This window comes from Ornithodoros turicata, chromosome 1 (assembly GCF_037126465.1).
Source record: "Ornithodoros turicata isolate Travis chromosome 1, ASM3712646v1, whole genome shotgun sequence".
NCBI lineage: Eukaryota > Metazoa > Arthropoda > Arachnida > Ixodida > Argasidae > Ornithodoros > Ornithodoros turicata.
Window position 1 is genome coordinate 23,330,456 of NC_088201.1, and position 20,225 is coordinate 23,350,680.

Here is a 20,225-nt window from a genome sequence, read left to right on the forward strand (position 1 = left end):
CTGAGCGTAAGGAGGCCTAATGCTTCTCGATTATATCTAAGCAGCACGAAGGAAATTCCAAGAACACACGACGAAATGAAGCGATTATTATAGAAGGTCACAAGGTCCATAACTTTAAGTAGACTACGACGACGCAAGGCGTACGAGAGAAAGGGGCTTATAAGTTATATACACACGTGTTCGCTGGCGTCGACATCAAAAATTGCAATCAGCGTTTTTTTTTTTTTTTTCGAACGGACGAAACGTTCATGTTTTTTTGTTGTTTTTTTTTTACCGAAAACGCACAACACTATCTACAAGCCTGCCTATAGAACGCGTCTTCACAATAGCCGCAATGTCTGGGCCGTCTGTTTCTTCGCGTGAAAATATGTCCGTATGGACTTGGGAAGCACCCAAACTTTGTCAGTAAACGAACCAGGGCGGCTGGGTCTCCTCGTGCTTTTTCTTACAGTCGTAATCACTTGAAGTGAAGAGATGTTTGTACCTCCAAATGCAGTATATTTCCAGCGCACATGCTGAAGCGGAAACCTCCTGTACACATGGCTCCATCGTGCAGGCGGGCCGCACAGAGAGTCTCGTTGATCGCGTTGGCATAGACATGCCGTTCCGTAAATATTAGGGAACAAAACTTCCGCTTCTTGGGGCCGACTTGGCACTGCCCAAGTGACAGGAATACGCAGCTATGGCTTATATGCTGTTTACGTTTCCCGGAATTATCTAAACAAACTGAAAGAGCACCAAAGCCACAGGACACACTTAGGTACTTCCGCGCGTCGAAGAACACGTGCAAAGGTGTAGTCACGATTGCTAGATTGCGCTGCTCATTCCGGAAAAGTACAAAGACGCCTACGTGGCCCTCTGCGGCGTACGCAGACGGGGAATTATTCGCAATTTAGCAGAATGCCTTGCGACTCTTTTATGTGTGTATAATGCTTCGTTAGCCACGCCACGCACAAAAAAGAAGAAACTTCAAACAGCACTGCACTTCGAAACAGCGAATAAACAGCTGATGCTGCTGATCGGCAGATCCATCCCTGCCCGCGGTTACAAGAACGATAAGGATAACGAACCCCAACGTTCAAAAGCAGATGCCGCAGAAGAGAAAATAGTGGACCCAAAACGCACATTTTTAGATCGCTCGCACGATACAACAAGTAAGTAAACACGTAAACCCAAAATAGTGCATTTATTTTATAATTTTATACACGAGCGAATGTGTACGGAAATTTCTCGAGTTCACATGTTCAATGCATCACCGTGTTTGTACAAACCGTCGCGAGATCACGTCGAGTGCCATGTACGTGTCCTGGTCACGTTTTGCTTGCATCAAGCTGGCAATGTTAACTTGGCCCGCATGCACTCATGCGTCCCCCCCACATGTGCACAACATAATGTCGCTTTAGTGGTAGCGTTCTATCATTTTCCACATACAAAAGAGCGCCCGACACAATGGAGAAACATATTTAAATTACGATAAGCTATTTATATGAAACGTTACATTAATGTACATTAAAATGCGACAGAGTTAAACCAGTCAATTTTTCAATTAATAAAAACTACAAATGACGAGAAGTTCATAAAAATAATTTGGGAATACAAAGTGGTCCCTTTCCATAGAGAGGGTGTATCAGCAAACATGTTAAGAAAATTGTATTAGAAAGTCTACCTGTCTGAAAGTTATGGGGGTCATCTCTATCCAGAGGCGGTTCTTGGTCAACCTCACAGATTATTATTATTATTTTTTTTTACGAACACAGAAAGCGCACGTCGAATTTTCTTAATTTCATTGCAAACTACATTCCATACTACTCTGGCTGAAGGAAAAAAAAAAAAAAGAGGAGAGAAAAAAAAAGAGGAGAAAACAAAAAAAGAAATAAAATAATTGCGAAACTGTGCTGATTGATTGATTATTTCGCATCAAGAGAAAGCATGGAATGGGATAAGTGAAGGTGAAGGATCCATGGCCTCCTCGCATCTTGTTTCGGAGATCTAAGCGCGGTCCACGTATTGCGCGCCTCGAAACGAGTTCTTGCAATTTTTTTTTCAGCTTTTACCGTTGTAGTAGGGAATGTAGTTTGCAATGGAATGGGGTAACGTGCCAAACCGAAACGCGCCACACCCACCCACCACAGTTTCTGCCATAAAAAAAAAAAAAAAAAAAAGAGATGTGAGGTTTGATTCAGCTAATTTCGGTGTTCAATTCAGAAATTTCAAATTCACGCGACTTAAAATTGCTGGAAGCGCTCGATAGTCATGGCAAAATGTCCCCCGAGATAAATAGCGTTCACCCCACAATTTTAAGCCATGCACATTTTTTATTATGGCTTTTTAACACATTAGGTGAAACACCCTGTATGATAGCAAACTCCATAAACATGCCAAGGCTTTCGTCAGCCTAAAAGCTCGGGGTCACACAAAACCACCTGTGGCATTCTACGTATGGCATGCAACGTTGCAAAAGTTTTCTTCTAAATGATGTGTTCTGTTTCAAGGAAATGCCCTTGATGGCTAACTCTGAGAAAAGGCTTCTCTGTGGATATTACACAGAAAAGACTCTCTCCAGAGCTGGCCTTCACATTTGCTTCAGCAAACGTACATCAGAAATTATATAAATGAAATCCTGGCAGAGATCCGTTATCAGTGACATCTGTGCGGCCAGTTGGTCATGACATTCAATTGGTCGTTACTCTAATGAAAATAATAAACATAACTTATGGCACGTGAAGGACAACATCTGCTCTCTTATTTCTACTGACTTCTTGTTGCTTAGGGTAAGTAACTCTCTATACCTACAACATACAAAGATGATGTATGCTTACTGTTAGCATTTGTAGCTAACAGCCCGTACGCTGTACAAAATAGACGGAACTAACAAGTACAAAGGCAGTGCCGTTGACTACATCCAGTGAGACACTTTCCCTTCGTATAATTTTGTTTTCTAGTGGGACTGCAATGGTGAAACTTGGCGATAAAAATAGAAATGAAAGTTTGTACCTCTCAAAAACGAAAAAGGTATTCACAATGTTAGTAAGGCCAAGACAAATTTGTCTCACAAATGATAAAGGGAAGACAAAAGCTTTAGTTGCATGATCATCTTTCCCCCCTTTTCTTCCACAGGTACCCTTCTCATGTTGCACTGTCAATGTAGAGATGCATTCTAGGATCACTTGTCTGGCAAAATGTTGTCTTCCAATTTTTTTTTTCACCACGGCCAACAATGCAGTTGGTGTTATAGCAGAACACCGCACACTGACATGACACCTTTTGTTTTCAGAAAAAGGAAGTACTTTGACTAGGCGAGTTTATGTTCACTTCTAAAGTATTACAAAAAACAAAAGGTAGCAAAAATACAGTTCAACAATACACTGGCACACATTTGTGTGACAGTTTTTGGAATACTTCGGTAGTCTTTATAAGACACTCACTAAAACACCCTGTATGAGAAGACGTCACTGTCTGCGAAGGAAGGGAAAACACTGCTGTCCTCAACAATATCATATGTGCACAGAGATTTTGCTATACGTGTGACTTACGACCTCTCTCTCAAATTTCATGGAGTTCAGTTTACATCGTGCAACGCACAACGGCAGGCGATAGTAGTGTAGAACACAAAAGAATGGCTTACACCATCACTAACAATCTTGTATACCAATGCATTCAAGGGTGGAAAACAAAACAACTAAGGACAATACACACATATTTCACTTCAACTTGGATAGCCCTGCAAACACTGCTATCCACAGTTTATCTGACATAAGCAAAGTCAACAATGCACACTATTGTATGACATGACTAATGAACTAAATGGCTTCTTTTTATTAAATAATAAAGCCTTTCTTAAGAGTCCAAAAAAATATCCTGCTCCCCAACCCACTCTAGAAATGCTGGTCGACTGTCCCACAGTATCATTATCAGGAGAGCTTGCTGTACGTGTACAGAATGTGCAAAAACTGTGCATAGAGATCCTCATCCGACTAGCATGAATGATGCACACATTAGTGAAAAAAAAGAGGAAAAAACTTCCATAGAATGTGAAATGTTCCCAGAATAATAAACAAGTACAGGTGGCGACACTGCTTCATACTGAACCCAAGGAAATGAGAAGGAACTGTTTTACGTGCAGTCTACGCATCAGGACAGCCTTGCATCAGGGCAATATCTGCATCCACCATTTCATTCACTAGGGTCTGAAATGCAGAGCAGAGGTAAGTTTCATCATTTAATGAGAAACATTGCAGTTACTGACAAAACAGTTACAAGTCCTTCCACAGTCGAGCAACAAAACAAATCTTGTTGTCAAAACTGCAGCATTTTTAAGCCTATTTAGACACAGAGCATTGCAGAAAAGAAAGCCTGTTACACACTAACTCTAGAAACGTCCTACTGAAATCACAAGTCAGTAGTACACTGTGTGCGCATCTGTACAGTACCCTGTGCAGGTTGTCAGATGGTGCAGTGTCATCTGCATGTGTAATCAATGTCACCCTAAATGGTGCTTCGCATGGTGGCTCTACAGCAACAACTTGGAAACAAAGTTAATATTGTCACCTTGTCCAGAGCGTTCAAGATGCCTGATGCAACTGTGCAGGCCGAACAATAGAAATTAACTGGGTCAGAGGTACTAAGTGGAGGCTACTGCCATTCCAGGTGGACACCTTTAGCAATGGCTGCAAGTCATGTTGCAAAAATGGGATTCACTAACGTTTCACTGGGAGTGATCCAACATCAATGACGTTTAAGGAAGTCCTGATGCACAGTTCCCATAATCTACATTGAATTCACTCTATTCCACATGTTGCGAACAAGTTGCTGAACACTCTTCCTTGAATTTCTTGATACACAAGTATGTGTAGTTTCACCTAAGCCGAGTTGTTCGCAACACCGTAAGTGTCGCGAGATGCCTCGTAAATCAGTCCCTCAGATATAGAGCAAACAACAAAGCTTCTTTCAATTAAGTTCCCCTTCTTTTCTTCGTCATAGCATGGAGGTCATTTAAGAACAATGGCCAACTCCAGCCTATTTCTCATGGGAGCCACATTGATATCTTGCCGGACTCCTTTTTGAAGGGCACCCCCTTTCCTTGACAAACAGCGTACAAAGGCATTAACCCAGAAGCACAAGCAAGTCAAATGTTAGCTAGAAAAATTTAGTTTTAAAACGGTGGGAAATAGGGCTGCAATGAGCATCTCAAGCATAAAGACGTGTTTTAATCTAAAGCCTTCCTGTGCAGCTTAAAACTTCACGGACGCACCCTTGATAGGTCTCCCAATTTTCAAGCACTGAGTGGCGAACGAGGCACAGGAGAGTAATCAACCACACACTCCAAACAAAGGAAAAGTGATACAGAGAAGCATCAATGGCTTCACATTTCATTATGCATGCAGGGCAGAATTCTTTCAATATTTTGGAGTGTGTGGAATATTTTCAGTATATGCAACTGCCATGAAATAACCCTGTTCATAACCTCGTTGGTTAACCAGCTTGTCAGTTCTGACCTCCCGCCAATGGCTGGCATGGATTTTACGTAGCCCTTTCATATAAAGCTCCTTGCCATGCATGTCTGATGTATTGCATGACAATACCCCTTTAATTTCAAGTGGAAATGTAAGGGACCACATACACCATCTAGACAGTAAGAGGGAGGATGGCAGTTGACACTACAAATTATGGCAATGATTACAATGAATTTGGGTTATTGACAGATACATTTTCGTGATGTGTTTGACGAAAGTCAGTAAAAAGTTTACTATCCTTTGCAAGTTTTGTACAACCTATAACAATAGCTCATTTCAAGTTCCAAAGAGCACCAGACTTCCTGGACTTTGTGTTACCACTGTGGTGATCCCAGAGAAACATTGATGGGACCATAAAGTGATACCTAATCATGATTGTTTTAATGTATCACCATGTAGAATTGGTCCTTGTGATGACATACACACAGAGTAAGCCTTCACTTGTGCGTACTTTTCATACTAATGAATTTTCGAGAATAATTTTCAAGTCTGCGGAGACAGGCAGGGAGGCTGCTCCGATTGGAGGACAAGTATCACCTGGCAGTGAAGTATTACTTGACACATTTGCGGCAGATTACTAATTACTATTACATTTCCTATTACATTTTCACAATGACAATTAATGATCGGTTTGGCTGAAATAGTTGGAACATTCAGGAAAATCTGTGCCCTCTGCATGCCCCTCTCTATTCACATTGCTTGTATTCGGTGTGGTTGGCATGACCAGAAAGTGAAATCTGCTGTTCTTTCAATGCAGCGATCAAACCTTCAATTCCAGTTAATTCACACTTATGCATGGACTATGCTTAGTGCTCCTGGATGCAATCCCTACAATGTGCTGCAGTGCAACTGCCACCAGGGCACTCAGCTGAGCTTTCGGGATCTTCTGTTACTACTATGATGCGAGGTGAGGCATTTCGAGGGAATGTGAGGTCATGAGCTGAAGCCCTGTGAGTTTAAGAAGGGCTGTGATGGTGTGCAAAAGTGACAGGTTCAACTCATAAAGGCAACACTGTGAGCGCCAAAGGACAGCGTGTATGAGGTCAGGCGAGGCAAGTTTGAAATAAGTTGCACCGAAATACCCACCTGTGGTACCACCACAGCATGATTGGCATACTAACACTTCTTGCATCGCTTACCTCAAAAGAAATTTTTCTCTTCCAGTTGAGCTTTTCTTTTGCTTTAGTTGCATCACCAAGAAGGAACTCCTACACAGAAAAAGTTTTAATTACATTCCTTTAGGAGTGAATTTCAAGCAATTGAGCAGGAACCAAGAATGTTAACACAAATACTCTTTAATTAATTGTTTGCTGAATAAAAGTTTTGCTGATAAATGCTCCCACTACTCAAAAATATATGGTGACCGTCCTGCCACATCTTTCTGATATGTAATATAACATTTTCCCCACTTTACACTTGCAGTGTCAAGGCAATAGTGTTGTTGCAACAGGCAACCTGGCATACAAATCATTATCAATCTATCCATGTGCTGCTTAAGTGTTCATTCTCACAACACGTTCATTCTCTGGTCTCGGTCGTTATGGCAACACCCTGTATGACATGGCTCAAAAGTTAGTCATCGTCCCTTGTCTATAAACAATATGATGCCCATACAAGAGAGATTATACAAGGTGAATATTGCAATCATCAGTCACTACACATTTAGAGAACGTCACAAAAATGAAATGCTTGCCTTAAACTTTACAGTCCGACAGTCATCACTCTGAAGTTTTATTACAATTTTGGCAAATGCTATTATCGCGCAAACTCAAAAATAAAAATAAATATGTCCCATGCATTTGAACAGCCTATGCTGCTCAGATGTTGCTGTTTTCTTCTGTCAACTTGATCTTCACTTCACTGCACACATAGGGTTTGGGAACTTATGGAAAACATGCTAGTTCATTGTTCCACTGCACCATCACTACACATTCATTTAATGTGAAAGGGTGGCTTGGTTACATAGTACCATGGTGAAGATCAATGACCTCAAAATGGAACCTTACCACTTCAGCAGGACGAAAATATCTAGAATTCACTTTCACACGAACTATTCCAGAATCCTTTTCTTTCCCGACCTCATCCAGTCCAGATCCTTCCCATCTGTTAAAGATAAAATAAGCAATAATATGAATGGAATCTGGAATGAATGGGAATAGAACTTACATGATTGTTCTCCCAATGTGTTTGAATGCCGCTTCAACAAATTCTCGTACACTGTGGTATTCCCCTGTTGCAATGACGAAGTCATCAGGTTTATCTTGCTGCAACATCAGCCACATTGCCTGAAATGTAGCAGAAACAGAGCAGGTACATTAGCTTCCCTTATATTCAAGTCTGAATTACAGCACAAGAAAACAAGAAAGATGAGCCTTAGACACCCATTTTAAAAGTTTCACACCCAATTTCTTTATATGCACAGAAAGGTGTTGGAGCCGTCTGACAACAGGGAGATATAAACGACAAAAGCATAATTTACCATCTTATAACATGGTTATAATGATGAGGTAAGAAATAAATGTACACACCACTTTCCCATGAACATAGCTGCTACCTCATGACCAAAGTGCTATTCACGATGCTACATTATGGTTTCCATGGCAGACACAAAAAACAAATATTTACACTGCTGTCCCATGAACTCATATTTGCACTTTGCATTTGGATCAATGATGATCATAACCCAAAAATTCATACATAGTTTAAGCGTAATGTTACACTGCATGAGTAAGCCCAGAACATGCGTGCGCACAGTGATCCTATGCAACGGTGTGAAGGATTTTACAACTTCATAGAATCGTCGAGTCTGCCTGGCATGCTGCATGCTTCAGCAGTTGTTCAAAAGAAATGTATCTTGGTAAAAGAACACCTGTGAGCCTTCCAGGTGTCACATTTGGAACAGGGATGCCACTAACAGTCTGTCACTGTCTGAAATGCGGCTTGAGAGTACTGTACTCACGAACCTTCATGAGGTCTTTATAACTACATCTGGTAAATATGAATTAAAATCTTTAGGCTGCACATTCTTATTTTTAATTGCCGTCGTCTAATAATCATCGGCTGGTTCTGTGTTCGAGACTACATCTTTCCGCCCTTATAGGAGATAAGCAATCTCCTCTTCCGCAAAGGCCCGCTTGCGAAAGGGAGCGTATCTTCTTTATCGTGCGTCATGGGAAGCAAGCCTTTCAGAAGTGTACCTTCTCTGGAAAGTCCTTTAGGCTGCCCATGTTTCAGGGGTATTAATCCTGTACGAAGAATGCTGAAGGGAGAAAAACTCTCAGCACACTGGAGGACAAGGGAAAGTAACACTTCTGAGATATGTATGCCAGCCTTTAGACAGAGAGAATTTGCAAGAATAGTTATTCCCCATTGAATGTGTTGGTGATTTTGCCTTTATTCCCTTACTGTAGCTTAATTGTGGAAATGACTTTTACCAATTACAGCCCAGTCAGAGCATAAGCTCCTGTGGCACTCTGCAAAGTATAGAGTTCCATAGGTCCACATGGCAAAAGTTCTTCACTAGCAGTTATACACTGCATTCACACCTGAATAACAATCAAGTGCTTTCTAAAAGGATTGAGGCTACTTTCCAAATACAAAGCTTCAAGGATGGCAGAAGCGCTGTATAAGAACTGTCAGCTATTTAAAGATTAGTAGCTGAAAAATAATACGCTGTATTCTCTTGTAATCAACAGCTGCTCTCTCCTTGAGTTGTCTGCACCTCATCCACAGGGTAACATGTAATGAACTCAATATTTAGGAGACATACTTCTACATAATCCTTTGCGTGGCCCCAGTCTCGCTTGGAGTCCAGATTTCCTAGTTCAAAAGCCTCAAGCTGTCCCAAGTGAATCTTTGCTACGGAGCGGCTAATCTTCCTGGTTACAAAAGTTTCACCTGACGACAGAGATATTTTAGAAACACAGAAATGTTAGTTCAGAAATGTAGTCTCATCTGTGGCCAAGTTTGTCTGGTTATTTATTATTTGGTATTGGTAAGGCCACAAACATTAAAACCTAAAGGAGCATTTCTGTGTGGTACAACTGTGAAATCTCACGGAGATAGTTAAACAAGGTTGCCCTCACAGAGTATATTCTCCAGTACAAAGATCAAACTGTGATCCCTGACACTGTTCTACAGGTAGCGAGCAAAAGAAGAGCTATGGGTAAACCCAACTGGAGTGAGCAAACTGAATTCTATTCCTGCATGTTTAATTAAAATGAAGGTCCATAATGATGTGTAACAAGAAAAGCTTGGAGTTATAAATTAAAACAGAGATGTAAGGGTACCATATGCATATTAACTCACCCCTTCTAGGACTCTCATGGTTAAACAGTATACCATTTACGGCAAACATGTTGTACGCCTCTCTGTAGTTCACAACAATCCAGTATCCGTATAGTTTTGCTACACCTGCAAACATTAACAAAGTAAGAAATTAAATAGGGTGCATAACCTGTTAAATATTGGTAGGCCGTTCAGCCCTACCAAGAAGCACAGAAACGAAACGCTGGAGCAGAAAAAGACACTCAGCACCATAACTGTGCAGCAATCCTTCAACCTCTTACAGTATCAAAAACATTAAAAAAGGCACTATTTCAGTCTAGCACTGCCTAGTGTAGCATTATCAAACAAAGGAGTCCAGTTTGCATGATCAGTACATCTGACTGTGTGCATCTGGGAAGGGAAGCAACAACAAAGAGGATCATGGAATATGCTGATATAAATTTTCTGTATGGATGTAAGACTTATTCTTCACTGACCCAACTAGAGACCCTCATGTGTATTGTACCCTCCTCAACAACTACTGCTTCTAAAAGCAGTATTCCTTTACGCTGGTCCTTGACAGGTAACACTGACCATATGGTGAACGCGGGTAGAAGGGCGTTGTCTCTTTCTGAGGTATTTCTTGAACTTTTCCGTAAAGCTCACTTGTGGATGCCTGGTAGAATTTCACCTTATTCTCCATGTTACACACACGAATCGCTTCCAAAATTCGCAGTGTACCAATGGCATCAACATTTGCAGTGTACTCACTCAAGTCGAACGATACCTGAAGAAAACACAGAACATGTCATGTACAGTCCAGAAAGAAAGCATTGCGCCAATATCCCACATTCAGCAGCATTACCTCAATGCTGATGAAATGTTCAGAGATGACCATATTCAATCAAAATTTAACGATATGCATATACTTCATTCTTGTTTGTGCAGGCAAACAGCAAATCTAAACACGTCAAACAAAGAGGCTAATTGGCGACGTTTTTTGATAAAGTGTATGTGTAATTGAGTTTGGACCTGCAGAATAACATACCTTTACATGACTTTGAGCAGCGAGATTGTATATTTCGGTGGGCTGAGTTTCTCTTATAAGTTTTACAAGGCACAGGCTGTCAGTCATATCACCATAATGCAATTTCATGGCTGCAATAGAAGAAAGATCGACACCTGCTGAAATCGACATAAAGAAAAAACTGACCAGTAAATGATCAAGAAAAATAATTTGAAAATGTCTCATTTTGCATACAGGCTCACCAGCAAAACTGCATAAAAATCATTACACATAGTAAAGGATCATATATTTATGCTTAGACAATAAAATATTGCTCTGCAGCCATGTCTTCTACAGCATAAAACAAAGCTGGAAACAAAGGAACAACGAGAGACAACATTAAAAGACACATCATAGGGCTAACTGCTTGTTGTCACACTGTTACACAACAGAATGTTAGCAACGTGAAGAACTTATGACATAAAGAAACAAAATTTTTCATCAATTGTTATCAAGTTCCTAACTTTCCAATAATGCTCAAGTCCCTCCTTTAGTGATGCATGGAAAATAAAAATGTATAGCAGCATTGCAGATTTTAGTTGATTTATAAATCAGATTTGTGATTTTCATGAAGATAAACTTCAGCAACACGTCACACTTCCAACAAAAGGGAGCAGAAAACAGTTGCATCAGCTGCACTCAGTGAAGCAGACGTTGCCAGTCATTGTTCGGCACAGAGTTCTAACAGGTGGTAGGCACTTACAAGTACATACATTCAAGTGAATACTTTGAAAGCAGCATACGTACGTGCCCACACAAGCAATGCAAAAAGAAAAAAGTAAAATGGTACTTTAATAGACACTTCAGTGTGCTATATTGAAGCCACATACTGTGCATGTTTTATCGGTAACTACTGACATAGCCACACTAACAATGTAGAGGGTACGCTGTACAACAAGGAAACAGTTACTGACATTATAGGTGTCATAACTAGAGCGGTGCATGAGGTGCACACTTAGGTTGGTTTTCCCTTCCCTTGATTTACCAACCCCGGTCCGGCCTGATGGTTCCACGAGTGGCACGGCCCGAAATTTTTTTATGCCTCTTGGCCTGGCAATTATGCCTCTGAGGCAAAGTCCGGCACTGCCCCTAATGATAAAATATTAATGGGCTGAATGGACACTGTAGCAATTTTAAGTACATATATTTGTCACATGCATGATTTATGGTAAAAAGCATGCAGTTGACAATAATCGTTAGGGGTTGTGCGTAAACTAAGGATTTTTGGCCGATTACTTGGTGGCATTTAATTGATGAATGAATAGATTAGTTGGTCTAGTGTGGCGATGGAAGAGAGATGCTCCTTTGTCAGCTGTGCTCACTTTCCTGTCAATATCCCAAGCAAGCAATGGCCAATGGCTGACGGTTGGCAAAAGGTCGGATGACAGTTGGCTAACGACTCTTTCGGCCATCCAGCGTTGGCGCAATGTTGCATAGCGATAGGGAGAGCGAGGTTTGGAAAGCCGTCGGCCAGGGTACAGATAAGAAACGAGCTTGCTGGCCAAGCTCTTGCCAAAGCTTAGACCAATCTCGCCTGGGGGAGAGGGTAACGCGGAATGGTGTTGCACTGCGTAAGTTCGACTTTCAGCGGACCAAGTAAATTTCTCAAACAAAAGCAGTAAGAAACAGAAGCGTTATCTTCGTGGCGAGTTAATACGACAAGGAATTCATCATTTCAGTGTTGTTTGTGCATGCGCCAAAGTAAACTTAGACACCTCACCCTTCATTTTGCCCCACAGGCGAACAGGTATCCAGAGTTTATGGAAGCATCACGAGAAATGCTATGTATAGTGTCTGTTCTTCCTCAGGAAAGAAATGCCATTACTTTTCTGTGTGAGTTTGGTCCTGCTGTTGTCTTGGGCATCTTGCAATATTTTTTTTAACACTTTGAAACGCCTCTCTAAGTCTATTTTTTTGCAATTTGAAATGCAGTGCTCACTGTCCGTTGTGGGAAATATGCGCAACAAACAAAAAATGGTAAATCGTGACCTTACCCTTACACCGCGAATGTGAATGCATGAATATGAGCGACGCCACAAGACTGCTTTGGTCTGTAACTTGGCAGGTTGACCAATGCTTGGCAAGTCATTGGCCAGGGTACAGATCCGCACTGAGAAACAAGCTTGTTGACCGACGATGTACCAACCAAGGCCAGGTATGCCAGCCTAACTAATACCAAGCTTGGTGGGATGTCCTCCTGTGCTCGGGCTATCCTTTATTTTCATAAGCATTATTTCATCTTGGGAGGAGGTCCTGCCACACATAATCGAAACACGCTCCGGCTTCGGCAGCCAGACTAGATGTATCTTAGAGCGGCGTAGCAAGCTCAATCCAAGCCTGTCAAGGAGCTGGGACCTGTTAGTGTGAAGCCCGAAGCCTGGCCCAGGCCTGGTAAAGGAAAAACGCTGTACCGAGGCAGCGTTGGGCTTTCGGGTAATTCCAAGCTGTGCAGTGCTCTAGTCATGACACATAACTTTGGTACACAATTATATTAGGCATATATGTGCCAAACACCAAGATGGCATATTTAAATGCAATTATGCCATAACCAATGACAAGTAGAAAGGTGACGCATTCTTCTGGAACCAATTACTGACCTCTTCCTACAAACATAACTAGAGACCTGCGTGACCCACAGATAAGCAGCACTTTACTGCGGGTGCCGGTCCCAACTTGCGATATTGTGCGGGTTGTGGGTCGGGTGTCATTTCTGGCACCAGCATGGGTAGTGAGTTGGATGCAGATAAGACATTCTCCAAATGGAGGAATAGAAAATATCTAATAAGTCACCCAAGTTGCATCCCTGTTTCGTTATGCACTAGTGACGTGATCAATGGGTACCGTAATTTCACGCGTATAAGCCGTACCGCCAATCCGCAGGACCTGTTTTTAGGAACCTTTTGAAAATTTTCGGACGATAAGCCACACCCACAGCCACGGGCAATACGACGAGACCAATCTGTGAAACAAAAGAGACCATAGAGAAGGCCATAGACCCTGTGGTCCCTATTCCCTGGTCGACATGACGTACAACAAAGGAGGTCAGTTCTTGTGTTCTACCAAGATTGGATTGTGCCCCTGTTGTGTGTTTTTCATGGATCGACGGGTCAGTGGCCTTCCAGAAGATATGAGTCACCGTCACCACTTTCGTAAAAGCTGCTTGGGGGAAGGCACCAGGAAGGTCAGCTGAATGTGGACGCGCCCCTGTTACGGATTGTTCGTATACTGGCAGGGCGGTGCTGTTCCAGAGACACTGTCGGCCCTTTTGTTAAAACCGGCGTACGGGGAAAATACCCAGGAAAAAATAGTCATCAGATAAGCCGCACCGGTGGATAAGCCGTAGAGCGCCCGTGAGAAAAAAAAAGAAAAAGAATTATGCCCAAGCCACGGCTAATACATGTGAAATTATGGTACAACATATCTTCCAGACACATGACCCATCAGGGACAGCTTTGGGGAATACTCACAGCTCACACCTGTGTTTCGGCTCGTCGTGGGTGGAGGTAAGATTTTGAAAACAAAAATGTATGGGTCGCAGGTGGATGCGGATTTCGTTTTGGAATGGAACGTGGATTGCAGGTCACGTGCGGGCATTGCCCCTGCAGAAACAATTCTGGCACGCACAGGGCTCTATACATAACGAAAACATTTTCACCAATAATGACAATAAGGAGACCCGAGACAGGGAAAAACAACAGACAACAAATGAGAAATTTGTTGTCTTTTATTCTCACCTGTCTCCGGTCTCTTCATTGTCATTATGAACCGGCTAGTCTGCACCCTATCACTGTTACTGATTGTTCACCAATAATGGTATTTAAGAAACAGTCACAAGCATGGCCAGTATAACACAATGAGAGATCAGTTGAGCACAACACATCACTGAGTAAACTCCACTGCTTATCTTGTAACATTTCTTTGATTGACCAGATACGAGCATAATACAATGAGCATTAGTTGGGCACGACTCATCACTGAGTAATGGTCAGTGCTATCTTTCGGCGTTTCTTTGACTGATCAAACATGAGTTGCAGCATTTGTAAGAATCACATGCATGTAAGTGACGACATGCAAAAATGAAGTGGAAATATTATTCCTGTACTGCAATTTTCAGGTTCTAACAGTAATTCAACAATGGCAAGTAGAAAACAAAATGACAAAACAAGTTGTGGCAAGTGATGTGACGATTAGGACCAGTCACTTGCCTAACGTAAACTACTGAAGCAAATATGCATCTTTGCATCAATTGCATCAATATTAATGGGATGACGAACAGAATGACCTCAGGAGTACTTAGGTGGAAATTAGAACGCTTGATCGGGCATGGGAACATGTTCAACAGACTACGATCGTGCTTAGGTTAACACATACACGGGCTAACTTCAAGCTAGCCCGTGCATGTCCTAACCTAGACAACGCATCGTTATGTACATCGGAGGTAATACCTTAATTTTTGAGCACTTACAGCCCTGTTGATGAGTCTTTGGATTCCTGTACAAATGTTTAATCCTCCCAGTGTTAAAAGAGCTAGACCTTCGTATCACGCCATGCACTTCATAGCCCTTTTGAAGAAGGAACTCGGCAAGGTACGATCCATCCTAGAAAACGTGTAAACTGTTTTGATATGAAATATGACACAGAGCGCTTACGATGCCGGTAGGACTCCAGCCAACGCAAACTCATGACGTTCTTGATCCATCAAATACGTACCTGACCAGTTATTCCAGTAATGAGTGCCACGTCTCTTTTCGGTTTTTCATCTCCAGATGCCATCGTAACGAATCTCTCACCGAACAAAAGTTAAACGACACGTGTCACAACACAATCGATACCGGCCAGCATGCAAACGAACCGACGAAGCAGAAAGCTGGAAAGCCTGACGCTTGACAGTCACAGAAAATAGAAATGCTGCGTTACACTAGCGCCAACTGCGGAGAGAACGAGAGAACCAAGCATGCGCTGTTTATTGGATAGTGATGCGCCTAACGTGCTGAATTGCAGAACATGCGCGCTATTTTCACTTGTATCCAATATCTTTTCAGTTCTGGTTTCGTTTTTCTAGGTCAATGCCTTTGGGGTAGCTTCGGGTGATGCCTAGACGTAGAACACAACAAAAGGGCATAAGCCAGCTGGTGTACATCAAAGAGTCGTTTCATGATGCCCACACGGTTTGCAACGTTGCGGTTCAGCAGCGCAGCCAGAAAAATAGTTCGGGAGGGGTTCTACGGAAACTATACATTAGGAAGAGGATTTCACCCTCGTTTTCCCTTTGCCAAATGCTTTACGAAAGGTACAATTTCGGGAAAGGGGCGGGGGGATTTCGAACCACCGAATGCTCCATCTGGCTGCGCTGCTGTTGCGGGCACACATTGATCTCTTTAGGTGGCATAAATATATACACTCCTGATGCGATCTCATATTACATTTAACATTGCAGTTACATGATGTACGCACATATAAATTTCTACACTTTGTTACATATTAATGCATTAGCTCACCAATCTTCATACACGGCGAGTGAACACGCCATTTCAATGGGTACTTTGATATAGGTCTCGATAGTTGAATTTCAAACGTCTCAAATAGTTAATGACGTAAGCTATTTTCGACACGAACAACAAAATTTATTAGATTGTGAAGGGGTGAGTAAGTTAGACACTGCATTTATGCCGATGTTTGCGTGCGAAATTTACGTGCTGCAAATGTCACCACGGCACGAGAAGACCGTTTTGGTTGGCCGAGATTTTATATAAACGTTGCGACCGACACTGTCAACACTTACCGTGTCACCTCTCTGTATACTCATGGCTTTCTGGTTTATTACATAAAAATTAACTGTACTCTTTGGCGCACTGTCGAACGCGTACGAAATGCGATAACAGTGCTGTGCACTGCACGAAGGACAGTGCCTGCGCTGTGACCATACATGATTTGCGTGCGGCACAACGGCAAACCCGACCGGTTGCCATGGGCCACGTGCAGAAACACAGGTGTCGCCTGCAAACGCGTTCACTTCCTACTAAAGTCACTGAACTCCTTTGCTGCGCATTTCTGAACATATGGCTCCACGCTTTTTTTAAAAGGGTCGTTCAAGGTTGGCCGAGACGAATTATTTCTTTAAATACAATGGAAAATTCGGGAAGCACCAAACTACGTCTGTTTTCAAAGTATTCGCCGTGCGTATCTAGACACCGCTGCCATCGCTGTGGCAACCCTTTGATGCCTTTGGCGTAGAAAGAAATGGGCTGCTGTCGTAGCTAGTTGTCGCCACTGCAAGACATCTTTCTGGAGGGCTTCATCTGTTTGGAACGTCTTTCCTCCAAGGTGCTCTTTAATGGGTCCAGACAAATCGCTTGGGGCTAAATCTGGGCTGTAAGGGGCGTGGGCAAAACCTCCCAGTGCATTTCGGACAGCGTTGCTACCGTCAAATTCGCAGTGTTTGACCGGGCATTGTCATGAAGAAGAATGACCCTTTCGGACAACAACCCAGGCTTTTTTCTTGCGAACTGCGTTTCGCACGGTACCCTCCATTAACGTGTAGTAGTGACACCATGCTCCATGAAGTCCACATGGATGATACCCCGCATGTCCCAGAAGACGGCTTCATCTTGCTTTTCTTTGGCAGCGGGGAAGTCGTATCGCCATTCCATTATGCTTCTTGTTGTCTTGGGTTTTAATGATGCATCCATGTTTCATCACATGTGTTGACTGATTGCAAAAGTTCATCCGCTTGGACAAGGTGGATTAAAACCGGTTCAGCAGCTGCTCAGAGACAGTCATGCGCGCTCCCTTGACAAGTTGAGGTGTTGGAGAACCCATCTTGCAGACTTTGCGGAACAGTAAATGCTCGTTTATGACTAGGGAGTTTTATGGTGTCTTCGACTGGTTGCTTCTGATCCCTCTAGAGCGCTCTGGAGCGACGTTTCATCTTCCACTGGTCAAAACAGAGCACTCTCGCTGCATTCGACTGGTTCATTTGGAGCTCTTTCCTACAACTCGGAGCGCTCTAGAGTGCTCTCACCAACGCCGTCGGAGCGGTTGCCAAATCTGGTTGGGTTCCGGTCACGTGACTGCTTCAGCTTCCGCTGAGTAGCGTTTCTGTTGCGCCATGCCTGCCGTGTTCTGCATTTTGCGGCGGCGTCGTTTTGAATAACACCGGAAGTCACGTGAGTTAACATTCCATCTCCGCTCCTCTGCTCGAACCTGCCGCGTTCGGCTTTTGCACGGTTCCGCCGGCTCGGAGACTGAGTGAGATGCGGACTGACCCGCTGCAGCTCGGAGTATCGGGACGACCAGCCGAATCGTAAGGCGCTCTCCGATTCCTCATCCGTATCGCTGTCAATCAATCAGATATCAGCAACGTGATGTCAGCCACTCCAAAGGAATCAGGCTATTGGCTTATCAGGTTTTCGGAAACGTTATCGTGAAACTTGTACGTTTTCCTAAAACTCCATATTGTCTCCACACTGCTGACACTAATATTGCAGTGGGCTGCAATGTCCCGAACTGTTACTCGCCGGTTCTCGAGGAGTGCTTGGTCAACGCCTGCTATGTTCACTGGCGTGACCAGTCGGACAAACGTGTTCATCTGGTTCATTCGTCACCATAACCTGTCCCTCGCTAAACTCTCTGATTCGAACGCACTTCCCCTTGACATCTTCTTCTCCCCATACTATGCCTGTAATCTTTGCAAAATCTCAGCTGGTTTGACATTCTCCTTCACAAGGAACCTGATTTTGCATCGCTATTCCACAGCTACAGACACACTGCTCGCCGTAATGATTGCTGCCCCTGCTGCACGTGCATCTGACCCAAGAAGGATTGCACTTCGCCCTCCGAAAGTTTTACTCAATTACATTTGCGCGATGATTTTCCTCGAACAACAGTCTCGGTCAACCTTGAACGACCCTTGTATGTTTCTTATTTTCGGCCATGTCCTTTGGTGACAAGCCAGTCGGAGAATAGCAATAAATGTGTGAGAAAGTTGTATTTGCGTTGTGATTTCACGGTACGCTCAACATTACATAACAGTTTCTCTCTCATAACAAACAAACATGGGATGCCAAGGAAGACTTAGTGAGAGGCGGCAACCGGAAAGGAAAACAAAACCGTGTCCCCTCTGCGAGAGTGGATGTGCGAAGCACATGGGCACACCGATCTTGAACTACCTGCCGTCGGTGCTTGGGAAAATTACGGTACGGAGTAAGATGAGCGATCAGCCCAAGTCCTTCTGTGGTTGCGTTTTCCTTTGCGTGAGCCAGGGAAATTCGTATATAATGATATTTTCGGTACAAGTGTCACGGCAGTAAAATTCTCTAGATTTCGAAGGAATTCTTTCTTCCTCAGGCAGATTGCAAATCCCCTAGATCTAGAGAAAGTTCCTTAGAGTTGGCAACACTACTGAGCCGTGAGCAGCCGTAAGCGAGCGCGCCCCCGCCGCCGGTTTCTACTTAGTGGAAGTGACGCTGGTGGCGCGATATACGAGCGGGAGAGGTTGCATCGCCAGAGTGAGATGACCCCTCACCGATGCCCCTCTCCCTGAAATGTGACGCGACGCGGCTTCACCGAGGTTTGAAAAGTACGTTAAAGGCACGGTCGTATCCGGAAACCCATCTATGAGAACGATACCGCTGTGTTCGGCATCGACCGACAATCTACTTGGTTAATTGTTTCGTCCGGAAAGTGCTTAGATATTAAATAAAGGAATTTCAAAGATCAGCGCTGCTTCCGCAGCTGCAGAGGCTCCGGCGGCATGACGTCACTCCCTAAGCGGAGGAGTGAAAGGAGAGCTCTGAGGAGAAAGGCGCCACGCGCAACACGTGACACGCAACACGTTGCGCAAGCCAGGCAACACGCAACACGTTGCGTGTCACGCACAGCGTAAAATTTCACGCACACAGTCAGTTTTTTGTACGTGAAACAGAACGTCAAGAGGGTTCTGAATTTCACGCCGTGCATAAGAGTGGCGCACGCGCAGTAGCCAGTCGAACCGAAGACCACCTGCGTATCACGCGCATGGAGCAGCAGAAGAAGTACCAAAGTTGGGGTAGTTGGTGCAACATAACGAATTTAGGCAGCCTAAATTAGTTAAGCAGAAGAAGTGTTGCCAGGAGGCTCGCGGTTTATCGAGTTCACGCAGTGCCTCATATTTACGCGACCATGTGGTTCGCTCTGTGTGTTCAGTTTCCGCGTATCACGAGCTCTGTTTTCACGGAGCGTTTCACGGAGTGAAATACCAAGCTAGCCCGCCTACTGTGTCGACACCAAACGGCGATTTGAACTTGTTGGCTGTGACACCTTTTGTATAGATGAATCCGATACGTCTGTATCCTACAAATGCGACCACGGTTACCTCGGCTCGTGGTCAGTCGGTCCGCCAC

At 43.4% G+C, this 20,225-nt stretch overlaps 1 protein-coding gene across 1 annotated transcript; it reads right to left on the bottom strand.

The window, feature by feature from the left end:
- Positions 1-1,167: 1,167 nt before the first annotated feature.
- LOC135377667 (GDP-mannose 4,6 dehydratase-like) lies at positions 1,168-15,761 on the bottom strand. The gene is made up of 10 exons (XM_064610259.1): positions 15,556-15,761; positions 15,311-15,443; positions 10,828-10,937; positions 10,374-10,566; positions 9,822-9,926; positions 9,283-9,410; positions 7,680-7,798; positions 7,520-7,616; positions 6,653-6,721; positions 1,168-4,187 (listed from the first exon to the last, which is right to left on the bottom strand). Exons 1-10 carry the CDS (start codon positions 15,616-15,618, stop codon positions 4,125-4,127), a joined length of 1,080 nt encoding a protein of 359 aa, XP_064466329.1. The 5' UTR covers positions 15,619-15,761; the 3' UTR covers positions 1,168-4,124.
- Between the last annotated feature and the right edge of the window lie 4,464 nt (positions 15,762-20,225).